Here is a 26,688-nt window from a genome sequence, read left to right as displayed (position 1 = left end):
ATCAATCATCAGTTATGATTGTTATTTGTAACAATAATGAATAATGTTAAACACCATTAAAAAAAATAACTAATTATTAGAAAGAAGAAAAAAAGTATGTTTAAAATTCCACACTAACTACATTCAGTTGTAACATTGTTTTAATCGACATTGGATTATCTTATCTCTAATCTTTCAACTTTCTACTACCCTATCTGTTAATGTTTCACTATTTTGAACACACCATTTATGTTACGTAATGATGATGGTGATTTTTTGTTTGGAGATTGTTAAATACTTCAGATGTGATTTTTCCTTATGGGATAACATCATTCGAAATCGTGAAATATCATCCATTTGTTTCATCCTCATTTAGGATGTCTCAGAATTGTGCCATACATCTACGCAACCTTAATAAGTATCCAATCAAAGAATTGTAGCTCTTGTGACGAACACAATTTCTTTGGACTGCTAAAATCAGGGATTCAGTGATCATCAGTTTAATATAAAGAGTTCAATATCATCAATCAATTATTACTCTCTGATATTGCTGCCTAGTACCTGAATGCTAATCTCTAACTCCTAAACGCTTACTAGTTCCCAAGAGATTTCCTACACTTGAATCCTAAACACAAGACAAAGAACGAAAATTATGGACAGAGAGTTCTAAGCTTTTTCTGCATATAAAAATAACCATATTTCTAAGTTTGTTTGTGACCATGATATTCTAGAAGCTTACAGAAACCCACTAAAATTATTAGTTACCCAGTTAAAGTATGATACATAAATTATCGTATTTATAAGGTCGACCTAATGACTTATGATCGCATTTTATCCCCTTAATGGAAATGAGTCATGGATAGTTCATATAAGCCACTAAAACTCATATATTTGTGTTGGTAACAAATTTATTGATCGTTTGTTTGAATAGTTTGACACAATTTTAATCAGAATTATGAATTAATCATGGTAGTGATAAACTGACAATGTTGCCGAGACTATAATTTACGAACTAACCAATCAGATTTAGGATAACAGGTCTTGGATTTTGGAACCAAATTCATTCATTCATTTGGTTAAATAGAGTTTTGGCTGGTTAAAGGTAAATACAGTGGGTTTAAAATGTCATGAGATATAGGTCAGAAAACATGGTGTAAAGTGTACCAGTGAAATGAACGAAATCTTTCTGAGATTTTGTTTTTTTTTAATGCCAAATCTTTATATTTTATATTTCTTATTTTCAACATTACTATTTGAATTCTCTACCTGATTCTTTTTTTCTTTTTACATTATACCTTCATAATATTCTCCTTTTCTTTTTCATAATGTATCTTTCAGTGCCTTTCCTTAGGACTAGATATACTATTCAGTTGTTATACATTAGTAAATTGTTGGTTGAATTTCCCTATTCTATTTGACTTTAGGCAGGTTAGACAAACGGGTAATATCAGTTTATATTTAATTGTTAAGTTACATTATGTCTACTATTTTATCAAAATTATATTTATAAAAGTATATTTATCCTTTCTTCTTTCGTTATTTTTGTTTAGTATCTGCAAGTGCTCCAGCTACAAATTATTCATTAAACTCTATGTCAAATGTATCAAAATTCAACGAAATACAATCTTGTCATCAACATTATCACCATATAGATCATCCCTATCATCCTCATCTCCATCATCATCATCGTCATCACCACCATCATCATCAAATTAATAATAATAACAATACTGCTACATCTTCAACATGTACATTCAACTTTTCATCAGCTTCATTTCCTTGTTCTGTAGATGATAAAGTTGACCATATAAATGTACTAATTAATCAATTTAATGTACCATGTAAAACAGTATGTTCGTCTCCGTTTTCTTCCTCTTCTTCATCAACATCATGTTACTTTTGTTCAGTTTGTTGTTCTTGTTGTCTATTTGAAGTAAATAATTCTTCATATTCACATATTCAACACTTACATGACCGTTTACCACCAGCAAAACGTGTTTGTCGTTCAACAAGTTCAAGTTCTGATATACATTCACAGACATCATCATATGGTTATTCTTGTCGTCCGTTTCCATTTATAATATCATCTTGTTTATGTTCTTCATCTTCTCACATACCACCACCGCCGTCATCAGTCTCATCTTATCGTCATTGTGATAAATGTAATAATAACAATAATGGCAATAATAATAACAATCAACATAGTTCTTCAGCCATGTTGAAAACAATGCAGTCATATATGAGGACTCTTCCACGACCAATTGCAGTACGATTAGATTCAAAAATGGCATATAATGAAAGGTCAAAAAGTTGCACTAATATGGATAACGTCAAATTATTAAATTCTAATGACAATAATGCTAATAATGGTGGTGGTACCTTACGAAATAATAATAATACTCCTAATAATCATGGTGTTATTCTACGTCCAAAACCATCGGATTTAATCTCTTCTAATAAAATGAATAATGGATCACGTATTAGTTGGCATCATCCATTGTTTAACTTTGGTTCTGGAGCCGCTCAAACTAAGTGTAATAATAATAATGGTAATAATTTATCTTCACAAGCTGAAGTTAATGAAGTCACTATGCAACATAATAACTCTCCTACAGACTTTCCACAAACACATTCAGATAATTTACAAAAATCTATTCGTCTACGTAATCGAACTACATATAGTAATAGCAGCGGTGGCAGCAGTATTAATAATAATAATAATAATAATAATAATAATAATAATAATAATAGTAATAATAAAAGTCAGTTCGATCGTGTTCATCATCGTCCAAGTCATATAGAAATTAAAGATTCACACGACTCTTCATTGTCAATTCATGCATTGCCTAGGTATGTCATTACATAACTGATTTGATTTCTCTCTTAAATTTTAATTTGTTTTCTGTCTAATAAGATATTTGGTTATTTAAATGGTTTTATGCTAATGTTTATTTTATATAAAAGTGATTTTCATCACCAGTTGATATAAAGAATTCAACAATTGTTTCATTACAGTTTGCGATTCTGTTTGAGTTCACATCAATAATCGATCTGTTTACGAGATAAAAACCTAGTTTGTTTTTGCCTCGAAGCCAGCAAGACAGGTTTTTAACCACTGAGTTGGAACCGACATTTTTTAAATTCAGTCACTTGGTAATATATAATGATTATCATTTAATTTAGTTGTCGAGATATTGTTTCTCTACTAACTTTTTTGGCTCTACTGGTTACAGCATACTTACTTACGCTTGTTACCCCTCGTGTAACATACATCCGCTTACTAAGAATTTTCAAACATCTCTGCCTGAGCTCTCCTTCCCAGTTGTTGTCAAGTTTCATTCATTCTTTTGATGTATGTCTCCAGTTCCCAGTTCAATGTTTACTTTGGTCTGTCTCTTTCATTTTTAGCTTGAGGATTTCAGGTTAGGGTTTGTATGACGATATAGTTTGATGGTTTCCTGAATGTTTGTTCTATCCATCTCCGACATCTTTTTTTAATTCCCTGTTCAATTGATCGTATTGCACCATCTCAAAGTCTTTATCGATCAATTGATTTAACTATCTCTTCGTTCCAGTACTAGATTAACTGAAATATTGTACGAAGATCTCTACTACTTCTCAATTTCACTACTTTCTGTTCACAACTTAGATATGGTCAAGTCCTACATAACACTTCAGTCTTAATGTTCATTTGGTTAGGCCTTAAAATGATGATTTGTTAGCCACTGATTAAAATCATCTTGCCATATTCAACATGATCATCTGAAAATTCAAGTTTTTCACGTTTATAATTGTTTATGTATCATTTAACTATTTTTATTCTATAAGTCATAATGAATAATTTAGTGTATGCAAATAAAAACAATAAAAAAATCTATTTTATGTAAACAGTAATAATAATAATAATAATAATAATAATAATAATAATAATAATAATAATAATAATAGAATAATTTCGTCTGTATTTCGGCAAGACAACAAATATTTACCTATCTAGTTTATTGTCTTCATATTTAAACAAACTTTTCAACTATATGTAATTATTTGGTATTGTTAGTTCTTTCGTAAATCTAAGTATAATTTATTTCTGTGCCACATCTATCCAGAAATTTTTAATTTTTCTATCGCACATTTTTGAGTTGTTTTTTTTGTATGTAATTGATCACGTCAACCTAAAACACATCAGCCACTACACCTTCTAACCATCTTAATCTATACTTGTGTTTATTCATTACTGAAAAATATAGTGTCTTGTAATCTTCTTACGTGCGTAAGGTGCTGATTAAATTGGATTTTCATGATTTAGTCTTGATAATATATGTAAAGCGTCATTGTGAAGTGGTCTACATTCTTGAACAGACTTTAATATAACCTAATGGTTTAAAAGCAAAGATGGATCATGGCTAGCAGTGGAATCCAAGACGCGCGTTTCGTCCTATAAAAGCTTGTGAATTAAGGCAATATCGAGGCATACGCACAGTATGCACGTATGCCAATAACAGACTGATCAATCGCAGTCTTAAACCTCAATGGGAAGATACATGCAAAACAATACCAGGTGAATCTAATGGTTTAATGTTGAACAACCTAACCTATATAATCCAGTAGTTTCTTGATTTGTTACAGTCAGTTATTCATGTTGATTTTAAAGAGGACCAACTTCCAGTTGTCTCTCAAACCTTTTAAAGATAGTGTTCGATTTGTAGTTTGAATCGCGGATTGATTTTAACTGGATGATCATTGGAAACTAGAGAGTACTAACCATTTGTTTCATTCGAGGTTGGTATTTCCCATCATTAAATACCCACAATCTTATCGTCGATCGAGCAGAGAAAATGCAAGTTATCGGATGGCTGCTCAGTCGTCTAAAAATAATGTACTCGTCATGAGGCCTGAAGATCGTGGATTAGACTCCTGTCTTTAACCTTGGGTTTACACGGCTATGGGGTCCCATACTAGGAAAAAATAGTTATTCAATGCTTCTTTATTTTCAATGGTTTTCTGTCTCAAGTCAACCTGTTACAGAAACGGACAAACTTTCCTTTATTTTTTTAAGTGTATATTATTCGGTCTCTGTTAGCAATAAATCTTCTGACTGAACGTTTGAATCGGTTACCTGAGCTCTTCTAATAATACAGGACCAAATCTACACGACAACTTGAACACGAGAGAAAAGGCCCGAAATATATATGGAAAGAACGCCTTACTTCAAGGTTCGTTTATATACAGAAAATTGAGAGTATTTATAGCATTTCAAATGGCCACTGGCTTCTGGAAAGTTCTGAAGCCCTTCTAGACATAGTAGCAGGATAGGCAAATATCCAATCAGAAATGTGGCACGCGACTCCACTTTCTAGATGTTTCTGAGAAACTTCTATTGAGTGCTGATTGGATAAGATGTTCTCCAGCGTTTTCAGGGCTGCTTTGGGTTCTTTTCGATGAATTTTCTGGGTCTCCCCAACAGTTAGGTCTTATTCACTTTTTTTTTTACTTACCCTTCAGTAGTGTTTTGTTCATGAATAATCAAATTATCTACGTTAATTTTATAATTTTATGATTATAATCGTGATGCATGCAAAAACTGTGAACTTGAACGGTGTATACTGTTATTTACTAAACACGGTGTTTAATAATCGTCCTTTCACTCAACACGCCTATATCCCAAAAGTTCGAAATCGGATCCACTTAATTTAATTCAAACTACCAGTTATTTATATATAGTCATCATACAAAAGGTGTAACTTAAACCCGAGTATATAAACCCTATACTTGGTAAACGAGTTGCAAATTTCCCATTGTAATGATACCTTTGTTGTGTGTAGTGATCATTTGTAGCTCTTAAGTAAAGTGTACTAATTGTATACTATTCAGTTGTTAATCGGTGTTTATGCAATATTGATAAAAAACAGTGACGTAATATATAAGCTCATAAAACTGATTGTAAATTAAGGTAACTTCTTGATCATTGATTTGTTTTTTTATTATGATTAAACTAAAATTGTTTGTATTATTGTCAATCTTGAAATAGACAAATACTTTTATTAAGTCTTATTTTAAAAAAGGTCTTACCAACTATCACTTTTTGTTACTCTGGTGTGATGTATATTTGTCTATCAAAGAGCAAGTATAGTGTTCTCCATTTCGCTTTGTATTGCTTCATAGTTCTGAATTATGAACTATAGAGTATTATTTGCATATTATGGAACTACCAAGTGAATAGTGTTGTCAACAGAAGTAAGTCTGGTAATGGGGCTGTAAATCTACATCGATTAAAGTGACTGTACTATGAGTTATATATTCCCGCCCACTCGTCATAATTACCTGTGCAGAATTGAAGTAGAAACGCTACAGATGGATATGAACAATGTTTACAGCTACAAATGCTACATCAAATATTCGGTACAACACAGTGCTAATTGCTTCACTACTCACTTTGAAGTAAGACGGATAATATGAAAAAGTCGCATCCATCCTTAATATGAATATAAATAATAGTGTAATCGAGTGTAAGGTTTTCAATCTAAAGCAACCCGTTTTCACCAGTTGTATGAAATTGCATTTTTTTGATCGAATAATGTATAAAGTGCTGACATTTTTCAGTCCCTGCCTGCCACCGTACTTCATTATATAACTCTATTGAATGAATTATTAAATAAAGCTTGATAATTATTAGTATGAGATTGTGGAGATTGTTAAATTTTATTTAAACTGCAAACGGATCTAAGTTAAACAACAACTGAAAACTCTGGACGGCTGTTTCGTCTTAGTACAGGACTCCTCTGGAATACTCACCCCAGAATCAAACCGAGGACCGGTCTCGTGTGCGAACCCCCTATCTATAGACTAATATGCTGGGATCCGATGGTGTACAATATATGTATGGAATTATTTTCACTGAAGTCAGTCCTTACTGAGCTATGATATTTATTGCCAACACGTAAGGAATAGAACATTTGCTTTCGATCGCATTTTAATTGGTTAAAATAACTACTAGTGTTTCCTTTCTTCATCTAAGTTTCTCTAGCCTATTATGCTTGGCGTATTATTGATTATTTTTTGGCTAATCTCTCGTATTGACCAAAAATCCCGACTAACTTTAACCTGGCTATCAGACATGTAAGTAGAGGGAGAGAAAATAGCTTTGGCTTAGGCCGTCATTCTTGTTATACCCCTTTTTTAGTAATTTGGATATACAAAAATGTTGGCTGGTTGCCAAACGTGTGCGTGTGTTTAATCATGTTATAAAAGAGAGAAAAATACACGAGCATATAAAATCCAGAAATAATGTTTAGAAAGCATTCCATATATATATAAAATAGGTGAAAGGTATTTCTACGTTTTTGTGTATCTGTTTATTCATTTTGTGTGTATGTGTGTCCACATATTCTATTGGTATACAATATAATAAATTACTAGTCTAGTCACTAGTCTATAGTATCCACTATGAGTGAATATTGTTGTAAACGTGTTTCGATTACTATTACTAATTATAAATTAGTGATCAATTGATAGCATGAATGAGAAAATATATTCAATTAGTATTTTTGTTTGCTTCATTTTCTAACACTTGTAAGATCGACGTACATAAAATAGTTTATATCTTTATAAATTAAACAAACCCTTAGATAAATGGATACATTTTAAGTCAATTAATGTTATATTTATACGAATATTCGTCAAGATTAGAATGAATAGTTTGGGCGCCGAGTATAGAGAAGTCATTATATGTGAAAATTGTATTTGAAATAATCTCAGTGACTGAAATTTAAATAATTCCAATGTTTCGTCCAGATCGTACTTCTAGAGATCAGTCCTGTATTACGTATCACCAAGACGTCAAACAAACTTGACCCTGGCCAACCAACCGCTATGATAATCAGTGCAGCCTGGTCCTGAGAGTGAAGCGGGTGTGACTGCCCGTCTGACTAGCTTCTCACGAAGTCTGCTCGTGCTAACCCTGAAGAAGTCCAGACAAGTTAGCTAGACGAGACGTTGGAATTATTTAAATTTCAATCACTGAGATTGTTTCAAATATAATTTTTACATATAATGAATTAATGTTATACGTATTCAATATTCAATTGTCACCTGTTAATCTTCAGTTATTTGACGATTATTCAGCTTTTATTTTTCGAACAACAATCTCATATCTCATTTATAGTCACATAGAATTATACGCTTTTCCGTACAAACAAGTGATAGATTATTGTTCAAATGTTATAAATTCTCAGTGATCAGAATTGTATCATTTAATAAATCTACATTATTCTTGCTGAATATGTTGTTGCTACAGTTCACAGTGTGAATGTTATGATAATCATGAGAAATATTATTTGTGCTAAACAATTCTTGATTTGTAATTAGTTAGACTACTGATATAAATTCTTTGGATTGTGTCAGTTACTTTGTTTTTCTAGGTTACTTTATGTGACATCTTAAGGAATTGTGAATCCCAAGAAACCGATTAACATACAGTTATAGAGGGATTTTACATTAAGCATTTGTATTAACCTTCTATTAAACTTCAGCTGTATAAAAATCACTCACAACTAGTCTACTCATACCGATCAACTGAGGTCGTTAGGGCATATGTTACGTAGGTCTGATGACCACTTATTTCGATGCACTATTTTCCTGTTGGAAGAAAGCCAATAGTGACCATTCAAGCATGTGGCATCAGTCCATAAAGTCACTGACTGTTGAACTGAGGCATATTAGTAATTGCAAACTACCAATTAGGGTTCTCGCTATTATCATGATCAATGGCTGTATGCGTTATGTGACATGGCTCAGAGTCGATTGTAATGACTCAGGTGCATTCACTTGTTGTCTTCTCTTAGGTCTTGATTTTCATTTAAAAATCATATTGTATTTTTGATTTTGCAAATTCTTTCTTACTTCTCGTATTATATTGTTTATCCCTAATGTATTCTATCATCACTAATACTACTTTAATATTCATCTTGATAATTTGATGTAACGACTTGAGACGATACACAAGTGCTCCTGGCTCTATGTTACCTAACTCTGACTGAGATGTTACTAAGCAGATTAAAATAGTTGAGTGTGCTATGAAGAAATTTAGAGGTTGAGAGTTGTATAAAGAAATAAAAGTAACCGCATAAAGTATGACACAACTATGTATTAGTTAATTGGTATTCCTTGGAGATGACTGGATTTTATGTTCATAGATTTAAAAAAACCTCTTCATTGCATACAGTTTTCTGCTTTCATAAATAGTTTTTAACAAAAAGTTAGCCATATTTGAGTAGTGTTGCATAGTTCAGTCGTTCACATTTAATTGTAAACTGCCATAAATGTAAATCAATTCAACGTCTAATTAGTCACGTCAAACTAATTTACAATATTCTTTCATTCTACTTGTTTTTCTCTCTAGTCCTTCATCAGCATTCACTCCAACCAGGGCATCATTTGGTAGTTTCCCAATGGATGTTAACTTTTCCGAATTTTCACTTTCTCCTACTACTGAGTCAATATCTTCTTCAATTCAAATAACTACTCGAACTCCTTCATCTGGATTTTATGAAGCCTCATTTTTCGGCTTGTCTGAAGCATCTAGTTTACCAGATTGTTCGAGAGTAAGTGATTTAAATGGAATAGATAAGGCCATTTTCATTTGTTGCAATTTGTTTTTTTTGTTCATATTGACTCCTATAATTTCTGTTCCCTAAATTTTAATACGAACTACTTATATATCGAAATTTCATGTTTTTAAGCTTGAATTTATTCAAGAATATTAATTTTTATCTACATTTAGGTAAATGGTCCAGCAACTGTTTTTATAATTGTTTATAAACGAGTTTTCCCCATCTATTTTCATCTGTCACTTTGATTTTTACCACAATTCTGTTAACTCCTTTAATTATCGTATGTGTGTACTAATACACAATGGACCTTTAAAAGTACTGAACTTAACCTTATTTAACTACTGAGATTTATTTAAGTAGCTAGTGCTGTCGAGTAAATTATAGATTTCCCGATATTTGGCGCTCATCACAGTCTGCGGCTGCTCCACTAAGTTTTTCGTACCGCTATTTATCTTCTGTAGGACTGAGCTGCGAAAATTCGTTCAATCAGACTCACACATACTTTTACATTAACATTCCAAATTACACCAAATACGTAATATAATGTGCTTACTCCCATTCAGAACATTGATGCTTTTATGCCACATCTTTGTTCATCAAAAAGATAACAGAGAAATTTGTTTTTTAAAAGAAATATACGACTCGGCGTGATAAGTAAGCGTTGAATTGAAATGACAGATTGTGCATTGAAATTATATATATATATATATATATAGACTTCTACCCTGTTAATTATCACGTGACAAAAAATCATTAATTAGAACACCGACTTATATAACCTTGGCACTGTGCCAAACCAGTGACGCGTTAGCCAGTACGAGCAACCTAGAATCAATTCTAAGTCCTTATTGGTTCTTCTCGCCTAGCTCTGTTCGTTTGTATCCAGAACACAATCTCAACTTCCACTATAGGAATCATATATTTCAGATATACTTGACCTATATACAAGCGAATCAGACCACATCATACTATAAAGTAGAAAATAACAATTTTACAAGATCACGCCAAAAAGTGGTTGTGAGTGTGAGAGACTGTAACTAATAGATTGTGGATAAATTAATAATATTAAATCGTATAATAGTGGTCAATAGGTCAAATGGAAGCTTATAATAAAAGGATTATGGATATACATATGATGGTTACTTAGTAGTTATATAGTAAGAATATATATAATGCAAAACTAGACTTCTTGTGCAGAAAAGTTATACGAATAATCCCAGAATTTGTCTAGATAAATATGATGGTTGCCACATACCTATGTGGACGATGTACTCTTTTTCCTGATCTTGTTCTAGTTTGTGCTGTTGCTGAAATTTGTCGTAGAGTACTGTTTATTGCAGATAGTTTGTTTGGTGATTGCTCGGCTGTGAATTTAGACGATTTCATCGTTGTCTACTTTTCAGTGCTCTCTAAAACGCTGGTTTCACTCTATCGACGCTAAAAGGGTCATGTTTGCCTGCTGTTTTTACCGTGAATGTTTTGCTGTCTTCCCTGTTGATTTTGAAAAGACCGTTGTAAGGAGTCTTTGACGGCTGTTGTACTTTATCATTTCTGACGAATACATGTGAACATTTGTCTGATTCAATGGATACGAGTGATCTTGCTTTCCAGGTTAGTGGTTCGATGGTTCTAATGGATTTCATCTGCTGTTTAAATTGCCGTGCGTAGTTGGTTATGCTTGCTGGAATATCTGCTGCACAGTCAAAAATTTCACCAGAAAAACGTAACGTTGTTTCCTAAACCGACTCAGCAGCACAAAAGCCGATGTCTTGTTTGATAGTTGAGAGGATGGTTAGTGATACTAAAGGAAGCTTGGCATCCCATTTGTAATCTCCCCCAGTGGCTGTCAATGGGTTTTTTTTAGCTGTCGATGAAACCTTTCGGCCATCCCGTTAGCAGTCGGACGATAAGCTGTGGTCCTAATCCTTTTTATACCGAAATTGTCTGTAAGTTGCTGGAACAGCTTGCTTCCAAACTGGGCTCAGCGGTCGGTCGTAATTTTTGTTGGGACACTAAAGTTTATAATTCAGTGTTTTACCAATTTCTTCGCTACAGTTGATGCTGTCGTGTCTTTTAGCGGGACAGCTGTGGGCCATCTCGTGAATCTGTCTGTACCCGTTAGTAAATTCGTATAGCCATTGGAAATTGGTTATAGTCCAACGATGTTGATATGAACGTGATTGAATCTAGCGCTAGCGGTACGAAAAACTCTTGTAGAAGATATCATTTGTCTACAAACTTTCGACTTCTGACATTTGATGCATTCTCGCGCCCATTTTCGTAAATCTTTATTCATGTTTGACCACAAAAACTTATTTGTATTTTGTGGGAATGCAGAGAATCAACACCAATTATGGGAACTATGACGTCAGCTACGATGAAGCTAGCTACCTTTTACCATATGTCTTGGTCTCTGGTTTGAATGGAGCTTGCAGTTGTAGTTTAGGGTCAGGTATGTTTTTCACAGGTTTAGTAGATGGTACTACACTAACCACTGCCCCAGTGTTGACTAAGAACTGTGTTTCAGTCTTCTTATCTGTAAAGTTTAACACAAACGACTACCTTAGAAATTGTGGCCGGCAACCGTACTTGTTGCTCATCGTCGGTCTTGACGTTTACCTGTCGTGCGTTCGCAAAGTTACAGGTCAAGGTACACTTCGTCGCTTGATTGGCGTAAATTTTGTGTTACCAGCATATTTATATCGGCCAGTGCTTGGACTACGACATGTACGGCTTCTAGGTCTCCGTCTACACATGCAGTGGGGCATATTGCGAAAGCGAAGCGAAGCTAACTGATTGATGAGAACGTTGACTGTTGTCGCAACTCAGTGATTTCGTCAGTTGAGTTTGTGTGTATATGTGATTCAGAGTATCTCTTAGTTCTTATATTTTGTCGGCTATGTTTGATGGTCCATCAAAATTGACATCTTTATCTCCAATCTCTAATATTTGTTGAATGTTCTGAGAAAGTCGTCTAAGCCATAACTATTATAACAAGCTTTTATCCACAAGATGATCACTCAATATATTTATTATCTGGTCTTTTAACTATTATAGTGTGCTATCATCTAACTGTACATTAGCTAAAAGTAGGTTCATTGTCTGCCGATCAGTCAGAGATGCGTCGCGAATTGCCTCTCTTTTTAAAATATCATATGGTGTTTCTGGATCTGGTTTGAAAATGGCATCACTCACTTGTTCTACAAAGTGATCTGGTAACAACGAGTTTGCATAACTAAAATTCGTGCCCTGACTTGTAATTCTGTAAGCAACAAAAAAGTTTTCCAACCGTGAAAACCACAATTCAACATTTCTGCGGTTAAAAACTAGTAAAGGTACAAAATTGTCACCCACGAGAGCAGACTTAGTTAAGAGTGTTATAGAATTATCAAGTGACATGATACAGAGGAATAATAGTAACAGCAATAATGATAAGTCAAAGATTGGAATATACAAAATAAGGCAATAAGAAATAACAGCATGAAATGTATATAAAGAAAGACTCACCGAAATAATAGCCATTTATTTGTACGAATATAATACAATAATTCCGAAGAAATAATCTTATGTCACTTATGGCGAAGGCGAGATATCCTTTTATTAATAAAAGGACTAGTATACTGCGCGGCAGTTCGTTCTGTTCTACTTCACGGCTGCGAAATGTAGCCATTAAGAGTTGAAGATACTCGTAAGCTACCAGTATTTGACCACAGATGTCTCAGAAATATTGCTCGCATCCGCTGGGATCACCGGGTAAGTAATAGTGGGGTTAGACGCAGGGTATTAGGGAGCGATGGTAAATCAGTTGATGAGATTGCGAATCTTCATCGACTGAGATTGTTGGGCCACTTGTTACGTATGACTGAACACCGATTACCACGACGCGCAATGCTGACTAGTGTTGGAGATGGTTGGAAGAAAGTTAGGGGCGGCCAAACCAAAACGTGGCATCAGTGCTTGAAGTCACTAACTCCTAGTCTTGGCCATGTTGGTAGGTGCAGACTACTTGGTTGGGGTTTGCATGACTGTCGTATTCAATGGTTGGAGTCTGTGGGTGACATAGCTCAGACTAGATCACAATGGTGTAGGTGTGTACACTCTTTGTCTTTCCTTAAACTGTGAGATTAAAATTGTTTTATATCTTTCTTTCTACAAACTAATTCTTTCTTTCTGTACTATATCCTTATATGCAATCTTTCATATATTACCACCATTGAATTAACCACTTCTATGAATCCGGTGTTCATCTTGCTGTGCTAATGCAGTATGTCAACCTGAACCGATGCATTTATGTGCCTGGTCCTATTTTGTGACTGACTGACTGATTGACTTATTAGGGTTGTCAATAAATTATTGATAATTATGATAATAAAGCCAATAAGAAATTCTTTACTATATAATTGAAGAATATTTTGACAGGCCTTTTTGAGAAAGAATACATATTCTAACTGTGGTTCACTAAATATTCAGTTTTGCCACACTGAATCTTTAAAAATCTTACTTTTAATCTCAACAATAGGTTTCATACAGTCTTGTACGAAAAAACATACAGAGTTCTAATGTTTAGTTTAAACATTAAACAGCCTATACATTATTTGTTATATTTCAATAGTTTTAAATGCATTACATTGTGTACACCACAATTTTATGTTACTTTTTATCTATATAAATTCACTATGTATTTTCATGGTATATATATACACAATGTATTTTTGGGATTTTGAGGGTATAAGATGTAATGGATTTATTGAAATGTTTCATTGATATTATATGTGAGATTTTTTGTTTTGGTAAGTTTCAGAGAAGATATCCCTATCCTAAATAAATTTAGATATTTGCCTTCGTGTGAATCAACTCTGCATATATGCAAATAACCAACTACTCTTAATTTTAAAACTACACTTTTGCTGAACAAATTGTCTTTATAATATTGAGATAAATTCCATTGATCAGTATTTAGAAACTAAACATTTATAAATATATCATCACTGCTATTAACAACCAGATGTACCGACGTTTCACAAATCATGGTTTAGCATGAAGACATCATAAGGAACTAATATACTTTGTAAAATTTAGTTATCTATTTTATGTGAATTATTACTTGTTTATGGTTACAATTAGAAATCTTGCGTTGAGTAGATTAGATGGATTGTGGTTAGCAATAGAATGTAAGAAGAGCTTCTCATTTTATTTGAGAATTGTTAGTTGATGTTCATATTAAAACTTGAGTTATTACCTTTTGTTTCAAATACCACAGCATTGTTCATTGAACTATCAAGTCAAAATAGACACTAACCTTTTCAACAAGTATTATATTGATATAATTACCAATAAGAGTTTACATTATTTCATTGTTAATATTCAGGATTGAATTTCAATCAACTTTTCAGTTTAGTCTTAAAAAAAGACAGAGTAAAGAGAATGATTTATTTTCAAGCTTTACCTCCTATTAAAGATGTTCATAAATGTTTTACTGTTCTCTTTTATTCTGTCTTTATTATAGTTTGGTGTATCTTCAGATTCTGGGCCAAGTTCTAATCATCATTGTAATTGTGATTGTCATCAACGTCGTCAACATTATCATCACCATCATAGACGAAATCAAACAAACACATCAATCGATATTAAGTCATTAAATCAATCTGGTGATACGTCAAGTAAACTGACAGATTTAGAACCATGCTTTAAGTTAGAAGATAGTGAGCCTAATATTAATGATAATCATCAGAGTAGAAATGTTAGTAGTAGCAGTAGCAGTAATAGTGATAGTAGTAGTTATTGTTGTAGTTATTCTTTACCATCAGTGAAATGTATGCTTCGATGTTGTTCACAACCTAATGATGATACAATTTATGATATTAATTATCGACATTCACCTCATTGCTCTAGAACCGGGAAGCATATACATCAGTCACCTACTACTACCATTACTAATACTAACACGTCTACATTTTTCACTACTATTTCTACGACTGCAATGATGATGACGACGAAGACATCAACAACAACTTCCAGTACTATTACCATCGCTAACACAGCAGCTGGATTAAAACGTAGACGTGGACCAAGTGGTGAATGTAGTAACCAATATTATAGGGATACTGATTTTCACAATGAATCCAATAATTATCATCATCACATTCATGAGGAGGAGAGGAAGCAATTATTGCCACATGAGGAATTACCACCTTGTAATTGTTGTATGTTTAAAAGAACAGTAGACCAATTAAAAAACAATTATGATGGTAAATCATTGTCTGACATTGAACATCTAAATTATATATCTACAATTTTATCAAATAGTAGATTAGATGATAACTTAGACTGTCACCATCGGCATCACTATCATCAACATCATCAGTATGCTTTTCCGTGTCATGATGTACAGCGGCATTCAATATTTCCGTCCACTGATCAACAATCATCAGTGATTCCTTCGTATTCTTGTTTTTCTTCTTTTGCCGCCTCGAAATGCTTGTCCATGTTTGATGCAAATAAATATCAAGATAATGCCACTTTAATTGAATCTGATGTAAATGATGAGCATTATCACTGTTTGTCTTCTACTGCATCATCAATAAAGCACTGTGCACAGTCTAATTTGAAAAATACTACATTGATGACAGATAATAATGAAAATGGTGAAATTACTGAAACTTTAGACGATAATTCATGTTCTGTCGCCAGCTCTGTAGGAAATCCATGCTACATAACGTCATATGCGGATAAAAATAAATACAGTGTAAGTTCTATATATTACGTCTCGTTTTGTTTGTTTTCTTTTCTGAAAAATGACAATGTTTAAAATCATTTCCTTACTATGAAAACTATTACTAGTATTACAGTACTAGTGGTAGTTTTTTTTCGATTTCAGTAACTAGTGTCAAGCCATAGTGAATACCACATATACATGAAACTAAACTCTATAAACTCTTCTAGAAAACAATAGACATTTGCTCACTAGTGATTTACTTCGTGAATGCATACTGTCGAAGAGTCCCAAGTTAGGATGAAACACCTGTTTGGTATTTTAAAAATCAGATTTTATTAGTATGTAGAATGTATTTTACACATTATAAGTGTGTAATGTTTTGATAAATGAAGAAGAGATATTAATTGATGCTTTCAGATTTCAAGGGACTCATCTCGTCTCTGATAGCCTGTCAGTTAGATATCCAAACTTTATTTTAGAGAAATTGACCTGCATTCATAGCCCTACATTCGTCCACTCTCTATTTTGTTTATTCATAACATTCCTAAAATTCGGGTTCTCCAACTGCCTCATTGTTTTATCCACTATCGTCCCAGATCTGCTCTTCGCATAATCATTTTGCATTCTGATGAATATAGTGACAGTGATCTTCTACCATGGTGATTGAATCATTCTAGTTTTCAAATAAAATTTTTATGACCTCAGTCCAGACATTTATTGATGATACCGTGGAAATCATATATTTAATTCATTAGTAGTAATTGAATTAAAGCAGAGAATTTAAGATAGGATTAACTAAATATGATAAGCGTCCAAGTAAAATGTTATTGATCGTTTCTCTATCTAAGTCCATAACTCACCTTCAGTATATATATAATCGAAAATGTTCATTTTATAATTTTGTTTAGGCTTATAATATCAACTGTGGACAGGAATATGAACATTGTTCTAGTGTTTTTTCTGAAGAAAACTTTATACATCGTTACATGCACAATGAATTAGGAAAACTTTATGAAATGACTGAAGATGAAAAGGAACATGAAACACCTGAAACAATGATTGATGAAAATAATAGTAATAATGGTAGAATATCTGAGACAAATTATCATCATCCTATAATTTCACTGTCATCGTCATCAATTCATGAAATTGCATTTACCCCAATTCATCCATCAACAAATATTGAATGGGATAATTCAGATGATAGAAGTAGTGATAGTTGTAGAATACCGGCATACAATCATCCAGATGTGTTGTTAAACGAATCAGTTGATACAACTTTACAAGATGATAGTACTGGTAGACAAGTGTTACTTTTTACACCATCAACGAGTTCAAACTCTGATAGAGAATCAGATGACATGAAAAGTATTCTTTCTCCACAAACACCTAATCGCCAACGTATCTCTTCAGACATTCTACAAAAAAAATCAAATAACAGCAAACAAACATTGTCTTTCACGGATCTGGACCTGGAATTGATCGAGAATGACTAAATTACGTGATGATATGTGTTTCCTCTCCAGATTCTCTTCATATTAATTTGTCATTTTCATTGGTAAAACAATTAATTCACTGAGTGAAATCAGTTAAATTAGATATTACTTTCATAGTATGTATTATAAATTTTGATATTTATAATATATTTTTTGACCGTATTCATCTTATGAACTGCCTATGGCTTTTTTTTGTAAATTTGTACATATCAGAAAATATACTACCCTCAGATCCAACTCATAAATGTCCCATCATTATTTTACTTCTTAAATTCTTTTATCATAATTATAATATTTACCTCACAAGCGAAAGATTTCAGAAAACTTAAGATAGTTTAGAATGTGTGAATATTAGATGGTATCGGTGTAAATATACACCACAGACAATTAGAATCAAGAAAGCGATGTCTAGTTTTTCGGCCATGTAGGTGAGGTGAAGTGCCTGTTAAAATTCACAATCTGAAAGCCTGACATCGATTTTGTGTTTACCATTACCGTGCTTGTTTTTATTACAAACCAGGTTCTGTTACTGGAGTTGCACTGTCATTAATGGTCTAACTGACTCTACAAGAGACCTAGGTCCAAGGACATTGGGCATCTACTTTTGACTACTTAGCAAGAAAGCATATTGCACAAGGTAGATTCTTAAATACTAAACTCTGGATTTCAGCAACAGCCAATTACAATCAGTCCAATGAAAACCGTTTTTTGCATATAAATCCAAATTTCTCGCTAGCATTTGACTGGATAAATTGCGAAGCACTATAACTCAAAAGTGTTGACATAGGTGGGTACTTTTTCAGTGTGAGAAAAATAGGAATAATATTTCATCGATAGTCGTTTCTGATACACCTAGTTTATCCATCTTCGCTGGTTTTGATGTAGCTTAAAATAAGAAGACTAGATTACTACGCTATACACCAGAACGAGTTTAGAGAGTGGAGTCAAGAAAGTGCATAAACTAAAGCGTAGATCTGACTCACTTTGCTTTCAGTAGCTGAAACCACATCTTATGCACATCATGACTACAAGGAGAGGATGACTGTGATGTCAAATATATATTTCACAGTTCTTGTGCTTAGGAACGCCACCCATTTTTGTTTAGATCAACATCACTGCAGATACCGACCTCGTACTGCATATGAGGAAATCTAACTCGGAAATGCATTTAACTGCTTTTGCAGTATAACCCGACCGTAGCTGCTACCTTAACGCGGTGATTGGGCTTGCCTATCGTGATGACCCAACCGAGCTATATTGGCTGGAACATATGTTCCTGTAGGTTCTACCACGCAAAGCAGGTCGGTTGGAGAACGGTAAGACTAACAGCAGCAACTCAAGGTCTGAGGGCGGAGTCGTACTGCTGACTGTAGAGGGGTGTGACAGCAGTAAGGTGTTTCCCTCGGACAACCAGCATGACAGCGATGCTGCATTCTCACAAGGAGGGGTGAGGTTAGAAAAGTTCGACCCTAAAAATGCCGCACCTCACCTTACCTCACGGATTTCCGTCTCCGGCGGTAAGGCCCTTTGAAAAACGGAGCTAACACGACAAAAACCTCCCACAAAAAGGCCGTGTGCGACCGGCCTCAAGCAGTTGTCCCCTGGGCTCTGCGGTCACTCTCTCAAGCCGTTAAGGTCGACATTAATCCGAATTCCTTTTCAGGTTCCTCAAGAAATACCCTTCCGCGGAGTGGGCAGCCGGGAAGTGACACCAGCCCTCATACCCGTAACAACACACGAGACCAAGTTGGTCACATTCAAATCCTTCCTACACCTCTTAATACCACTCTTATCTCCCCGACTAATCCTTCTCACGTCCCTTTATCACCTCGCACCGCTAGGGCGAACGTTTCGCGTACGCGGAACTTTATTCCGGGTCTCCTGAAACCATGCTCTAAAATACATGTAGGAGCTTTTAACGTCCGAACACTATGCCAAATAGGACAACTGGCTTCCTTAGCTAGGACTTTAGAATCTCGAGCCATCGATGTGTACTGCGTTTCCGAAACGCGCATACAGGATCCGAGTAGCTTCATTCACTTGACATCATTATGTCAAAACAAAGAACCAACTCGATTCACACTTCGTGTATCTGGAAGCCCTGATGCCGCTTCTCGTGGATTGGCCGGCGTAGGTTTAGCATTGAGTCCTAGGACAGAACTAGCTCTCTTAGAGTGGATCCCATTAGACAGTCGTTTGTGCGCTGTCCGACTGAACGGAACAGTAAGGATCCAAAAAGATAGAGACACTCGTCATTGCCTCTTCGTCGTCTCTGCCTATTCTCCCACTGACTGTAGCTCAGATGATGTGAAAGATGAGTTTTACAGAAAGCTCTCCGACCTCCTCTGAAAAGCTAGGCGCTCTGATGTAGTAATAGTGGTCGGTGACTTTAATGCTCAAGTAGGTAAACTAAGCGATAGGAAAAGACACCTGGGTGGATCTTATAGCATCGTGACTCAAAGAACAGATAGTGGCCACCGTCTGTTGCAGCTATGCTCAGATAACCACCTGTTCCTTGCACATACTAACTTTAAGCATAAGAAAAAACATCTTTTAACATGGCAACCCCCTAATTCGTCCCAACGTTGGACCCAAATAGATCACATCGCTATCAGCCACCGATGGAGGGGCTCGATAGAAGACTGTCGCTCATTCTGGAGCACATGATTAGATTCAGGTCATGCTCTAGTACGAGCGCGTATCTGTCTGCGTTTTACTGGACGTAGGAAAGACGCTGCAAGGAAACCTCTTAGGGTCCTACTTAGTGATAGTCAAACTAAGAGTACATTTCAGGAACAACTGGAAAAACAGGCAGCACTGTATGTGATGCCCATCTTGAGTCAACGTGAAATGACATCCTAAAAGCTGTGGAAACAGCAGTGATATCTGCTAGTAAGGTAAACCATAAGGTTAAGGTGAAACACTGGATCTCAGCAGCATCTATCGCACTGATAGATGCTCGAAAGCTCACTCCATCTGGATCTGAACATGACGAAGAGCGGAGTTAGCTTAAGCGCGAGGTGACAAGAAGCCTATGAAATGATCACGAAGTGGTGGGTAGCGAAAGCACGAGAGGTGGAAAAGGCAGTGGCAATAGGTAACATCAGGCAACTGTTCAGACTTGTTAAGGAAACCGATATTAGGAACCCGACTGTTAGCGAAACTATCTCAGAAAAAGATGGAAATATTATAAATTTTCAATCCAGAAGATTGGATCGATGGGCAGAACACTAGAGGGATCAGTTCGACTGGCCTCCAGCCACACTTCGGTTTCGCACGATCTCCAGTCAACTTGAATGGCAAGTTAATATAAGTACTCCAACTCTTTACGAAGTTGAAAAAGCCATAGGAAATCTGAAACGAGGGAGAGCAGCAGGCTCTGACAAGTTTACCTCTGAGATTGTGCTAGTCTATAAAAAAGGCCGAAAGTCCTCTTGTGACAATCACAGAGGAATCAATTTGACTAATATAGTGTCTAAAATATTAGCTTCAATAATACTTCGACGCCTAATCAAAGCTCGTGAAGAGCAGATTAGAGAAAACCAGGCTGGTTTTCGACCTGAACATGGTTTAATAGACCAGATATTCACACTACGTCAGGTTCTAGAACACAGACACACATTCAGACGCCTCACAATGGTAGTATTTCTTGACCTTAATGCAGCATTCGACTCTGTTGATCGTGAGGTTCTATGGCAGAGTTTGTCACTGAAAGGAGTACCTAAGAATTACACTAACCTTATAAAGGCTCTCTACTCGAGCACAACTGGTAGAGTGAGAGCATATGGGGAACTGTCATCAGAATTGATAACCTCGAGTGGTGTTCGTCAGGGCTGACCACTCTCTACATTCTTGTTTAACTTTGTCGTTGACGTGCTTTTAGAGGTGACACATTCCTCATCTAAATTTCCAGGGGTTGAACTTCTACCGCAAGATTCACTTTTTGACTTAGAATATGCCGATGACATAGTTCTATTTGGTGAAGATGTTGACAAAATGCAGAGTCTTCTGACCACTCTAAGCAACAATGCAAGCATGTTCGGGATACGATTCTCCCCCTCGAAATGCAAAATGTTGCTTCAGGATTGGGTTGCATCGACACCCGAACTAGTGATAGAGAGTGAAGTAGTTGGACATGTCGACCATCTGTAATTATGTCGTAATTTAGCTATTGGGTTTGAACTTTCCAATGACTTCATCATCAAATGTAGTGATAATACAGTCAGAAGTCTAGTTGTTGGCTGTGAGAACTGAAATATGGGATAAATATAGGGACTAGCTGATTACTTGGAACGATCGCTCCACTTATCTTGGAAGTCTCACCAGCCCTTGTGGTCTGGTGTGTGACGAAATCTCAGCACGGATACAAAAGGTTCGACTAGCTCTTGCCAACTTGAGTCATTTTTGGCGTAGGCGAAATATCCGTCTATCAACCAAAGGACGAGTTTACTGTGCAGCAGTATGTTCCGTCCTACTTTATGGCAGTGAAACATGACCGGTAAGAGCAGGGGATATTCGTAGCTTACTAGTATTCGATCATAGATGTCTTCGAAGCATTGATCGTATATACTGGGACCGTCGAGTAAGTAACTCAGTTGTTAGGAGACGGGTACTAGGTAAGGATGGCAAATCAATTGATGAGGTAGCGAAACTCCATCAGTTGAGATGGCCGGGACACTTGTTACGTATGCCCAACGACCGACTGCCTTGACGTGCGATGTTCAGTGGTGTAGGAGTAGGCTGGAAGACAGCTAGGGGCGGCCAGATCAAAACATGTCACAATTCCATGAAGTCACTGACAAGTGGACTGAGTCATGTTGGTAGGTGTAAACTACCTGGTTGGGATCCGCGAGATGATAGAGAGATGATAGATGATAGAGACCCTTAATTATATGGCTCAAAATCGTTTGCCATGGCGCAGGTGCATCGACTCCCCAAGTTCTAATCTCTTGAATTCTCCTTGTTTCACGCACTAGAATTGTTGACCATGGTGACACTTGAGGAGGAATTCGAAGAAAGAAGTTTGGAGTTAGTAGTCAAGGTAGGAGGAATAATAGGAACCGAAGAGGGAAGTTGATTATGAATCGAATGGTCTTAAGTGCTGTTAGAGGTATGAGGGCAGTTATAACTTCCCGGTTGTCCACACCGTGGAGAGGTCCTTCTAGAGGTACCTGAAAAGGAAATTGGGTTAGAGTTGGTCTTAGTGACCCGAGAGCGTGACCGCAGTGCCCAAGTGGTAACCGCTTGAGGCCGGTCACAATAGGAGATAGACTGAACTTCAACATCGTAGGTCAGTAGAAACAAACATTAATCACTGCACTACATCTCATTTCCCCATCATCCTTTTCGTCAAGATAAGCATTGAGTGCTCGATCCACTTCCTACTGATGCGCCTGGAAAACATTATGGTAATATAACAAAGACCTGCAGCTCAATATGGTGCTTTATTCTCAGAACTAAATGGTTTAGTGGAAGCTTCGCAATCGAACCGAGAGAACATCACATCATAGTAATGTTGGAAAGAGCCCGGGTTCTGAGTTCTTACGTGGGACACAGATGAGAGTGTACCACCGACAACCGATTATGAATAAATCGGTGTATCAGGGTTAGTCATAGTGCATTGAAAACTCAACATTAACAACATAAATTTTGACACGACTTAGAACACAAATGGTAAACTTCAATGATTACCACCGTTCCTTAATCGGGCTAACCAACTGCGACTGAATTCCTTACTAGTCTCAGTCAAAGCCAACTAATGAAACTGTTATCAGGCAAATGGAGAGAGACATTTAGCCATCAGTTTCTAAACACTAATTTCATCAAACAGCTCGTGCCTAAACTTTCTGCTCTACATTGACACCATTAACTTAAGGGTTATAGTACGAACCAATCTTAAGGAAACCTAAGACGACTTTTGAGTAACAGATGTCACGCAACCATAGAGAGCATAAACTTGGGGATATGCAACCATACACATTTGGAAATCCAACTCTTAACCATCTAGAGAACATGAGTTTATGGCTGGAATGGAATCTAGAACACGTGTGTGAAAGCCAACACTGATTGGATCGGGAGGTAGTGATTTTAGGGCCAGTCTCGGCCAATATCCACTGTTCATTGTGGTAGTCGGATTTTCATCTCTCTGCATAGGCAAATATACATATGTACTGAGATTCTTGTTGCCTAAAGCGCTACTGCAGCCCGAATCCACTTCAAAAGTTGTAAAAACAAGAACATGTAACAGTTTTTGGGACTTTACTTTAGTGGAAACTAAGGACTCAATCGGACTTGTCAAAATGAGAGTTGCACACTAAAAACAAGATATAAATTAGGGCAAAAAGTTCAATTAGTTTGAGAGAGTATACTAAACCGTTTCTAACAGACTTATCATTGATGATGTACTTATGAGGATAGCTGAGTGAATCATACGCCTAATCAATTATTTTGGTCTTTAGAATACAAATGTAGGTAGGTACAGCTATAAAATAATCAAGGTTACATACTTCTAGGACAGAAATTGGAGATGAAGCACCGTTGGAAGAAAGCCTCATGAATAACTGTATTTGTATTAGTTACACCAAAAATGTAGTGACATATCGACACCCTATGATGTATATAATAACTAAAAACTCATCTTTTTCGAACCATATTCTTCATGTTTAGTTCTAGTCACTGACACTAATACTACATGACTTCGACTTATTTGGTATTTTTGTTAATTTCAACTCGCCGTCCTGAAGTGACATGGCAACTTGGGCTAACACACATTTATTCTAGGCTGTATGTTAATTATGACAAACTATATAAAACACCTATAAATAGAGAAGATGCGGTTTCTAACATGAGCTGAAAAACATAACCTTCTGGTATATATTAAATAATCTATATTATATACAATTTACAATGAAATTAAAATAACACGTTCACTGTACAGTTGCCTTCGCAGTTGCCTGAGCTTTTATTTTATGCATACGGTGATACTTCTCAATATACAGCTTTACAAATGTGCTTATTTTTTCGGTATTGATTGAAGAAGTACCACTTCGCGAAATCTACAATGAACTAGTATACATTTACTGATACCTCTTACCTTAGTAACAGCCTTTTCATGATTTCTTTGTAATCTTCTTTATTTATACGTCGTAGAGAGTATGCAGGTTTTAAAACTGATTTTACTTCCAAGGCGATACGTTCTTGCCACTCACGACGTGAAGAGAAGTCGTATCTTTTCCGCTTTGCTAGTACTTCCTCAATCTTCATGTCTCCAAAAGGTTTCTTACTTTCCGTTTTAGTTTCTCCACATGCACCATTAGGCAACACTTTGTTACCGATTTCGTTGTTAGAAAACGGATTAATTACTGCTGGGAGTGGAGGAGGTACGAATGAATGTGACAGAGTAGAAGTGGTTGGCGGCAGCTCATTATGTTGTTGGAATGGTAACGGTGGTGGAGGAGGAGGTGGCAATGGATCAGAAGAGGAAGTGTCTACATCCGTTCTTTGGCTACCTGCAAGTTGGTTTAAAAGAGAACTTGCAGCTGAGCTTAACAGTTTGTTGATTTGTTTCATGGGAGAGCTCTCACGAACAGAATCAGGTTTGTCATTTGGTTTATTATTTAGATTTAAATCGCTTAGTGTATTACAAGGTAGACCTGCCCTGCTCATTAAGGTTTCTAAGAGATTAGAAGTTGGAGCCTGCATCTGTTGCGCAAATGTAGGGGGTGGCGGTGGTGGGGGTGGAGGAGGTGGAGGCAGAGCAGTAGTTTGGAAACCAGGACCTGACATTACCATAGGCAAGCTTGGCACTGATTGCATGCACTGACCGGGAAAAACTGAATCGGTCCTTGGTAAGCAGATCGCTGAATTAATTATGTCTAGGATGCGCCGAGCTAATGGTGTGCTCCGATGGTTTACGCGTGATTGTCGGGTTTCCTGATCTGCTCTGAGCGATTGGACAGTGCAATGCATTGTTGTTATGCGTTAGTTTCAAAGAGAGTTGTATTTGAATCATATGCAAACCGTCCCGTTATTGTCCCTATTTCGATACTAAGACTACAAGTCCGAGCACCTGAGTAGTGGGCTTTTTTGAAGCCATCTTTGGAATATGGAATTCGGGCTATAAGTCCTTGTTTTGCATATGAAGCAGGTATGCTAAAATAAGTTTAACGGCGAGGGACCAAAATGGAAAAAGGTCTCGTTACCCCATTTTATGAATGCATACTCAGGCGCTTCAACATGTTCCTGTAACTTTATCTCGGTTTACGGAGTGACTTAGCGCTCTCTTACCATAAACTGGACGATGATTTTGGTAGTAATATGTCTTATCCTTTCTTTCCATTCAGGAATGATTATGTGAGAACTCACCCCAAAAGAGTTCAAAAACCAAAATCAAGTTGCTTACATCTTTTGATACACCCGAAAAGGGACTGGATCTTCACATTATCACAAATTTACTAATATAGGTCAATTGATATCCGATCCCTACTACTAGACACTGGTTTCCCTATCTCTCATCAGCCTCGGACAGCCTAAACATAATAGTATTATTCGCTGAAATTAGCTTACACACTTTGTAACATAATATTGGAAAAGTGTTGGTTAGTGAAGAATAATGACAAGAGAAATAAGTCGTAAGCAGCTGGTGAGAATAATAATGAGTTTGTAGTACTCTTCAACATTATTTTTGGCTCAAATCAAATTCATAAATGTTAAAAATCGTATGAAATATAATAAAGACCTATAAAACTTTATCTCCCACAATTGCTGTGTGACGAAAATGTTATAACACCTGTCCAAATAGAAAGCTTATATTCTTGAACACAGCACTGATTTACAACAGAATGGATTCGGATTTACCAATAAATATTACATTTTACTGGGAACATAAGAT

At 35.8% G+C, this 26,688-nt stretch overlaps 2 protein-coding genes across 2 annotated transcripts in view; one reads left to right on the top strand and one right to left on the bottom strand.

The window, feature by feature from the left end:
- Positions 1-18,364, top strand: part of BUB3_3 (mitotic spindle checkpoint protein Bub3) — a 43,099-nt gene extending 24,735 nt beyond the window's left edge. The window contains exons 4-7 of the mRNA XM_051214358.1: positions 1,530-2,829; positions 9,377-9,578; positions 15,094-16,332; positions 17,211-18,364. Of these exons, the coding sequence (XP_051067523.1) occupies positions 1,530-2,829; positions 9,377-9,578; positions 15,094-16,332; positions 17,211-17,798 (3,329 nt within the window). The 3' untranslated portion in view covers positions 17,799-18,364. The remainder of the gene's footprint in view (positions 1-1,529; positions 2,830-9,376; positions 9,579-15,093; positions 16,333-17,210) is intronic.
- A 4,531-nt stretch (positions 18,365-22,895) lies between these two features.
- Positions 22,896-25,793, bottom strand: SCAF11_2 (SR- CTD-associated factor 11). The gene is made up of 2 exons (XM_051214357.1): positions 24,892-25,793; positions 22,896-24,853 (listed from the first exon to the last, which is right to left on the bottom strand). Exons 1-2 carry the CDS (start codon positions 25,764-25,766, stop codon positions 24,811-24,813), a joined length of 918 nt encoding a protein of 305 aa, XP_051067522.1. The 5' UTR covers positions 25,767-25,793; the 3' UTR covers positions 22,896-24,810.
- Between the last annotated feature and the right edge of the window lie 895 nt (positions 25,794-26,688).

Source organism: Schistosoma haematobium, chromosome 2 (genome assembly GCF_000699445.3).
Source record: "Schistosoma haematobium chromosome 2, whole genome shotgun sequence".
Taxonomy (NCBI): Eukaryota; Metazoa; Platyhelminthes; class Trematoda; order Strigeidida; family Schistosomatidae; genus Schistosoma; species Schistosoma haematobium.
This window is presented reverse-complemented; position numbering and strand designations above follow the sequence as displayed.

Bases quoted from the DNA above. Each gene is read 5' to 3' on its own strand.
- SCAF11_2 (XM_051214357.1), bottom strand. From the start codon at position 25,766: ATGCATTGCACTGTCCAATCGCTCAGAGCAGATCAGGAAACCCGACAA. The intron at 24,854-24,891 runs GTAAGAGGTATC...AGTTCATTGTAG, and splicing joins ATGAAAAGGCTGTTACTAAG to ATTTCGCGAAGTGGTACTTC.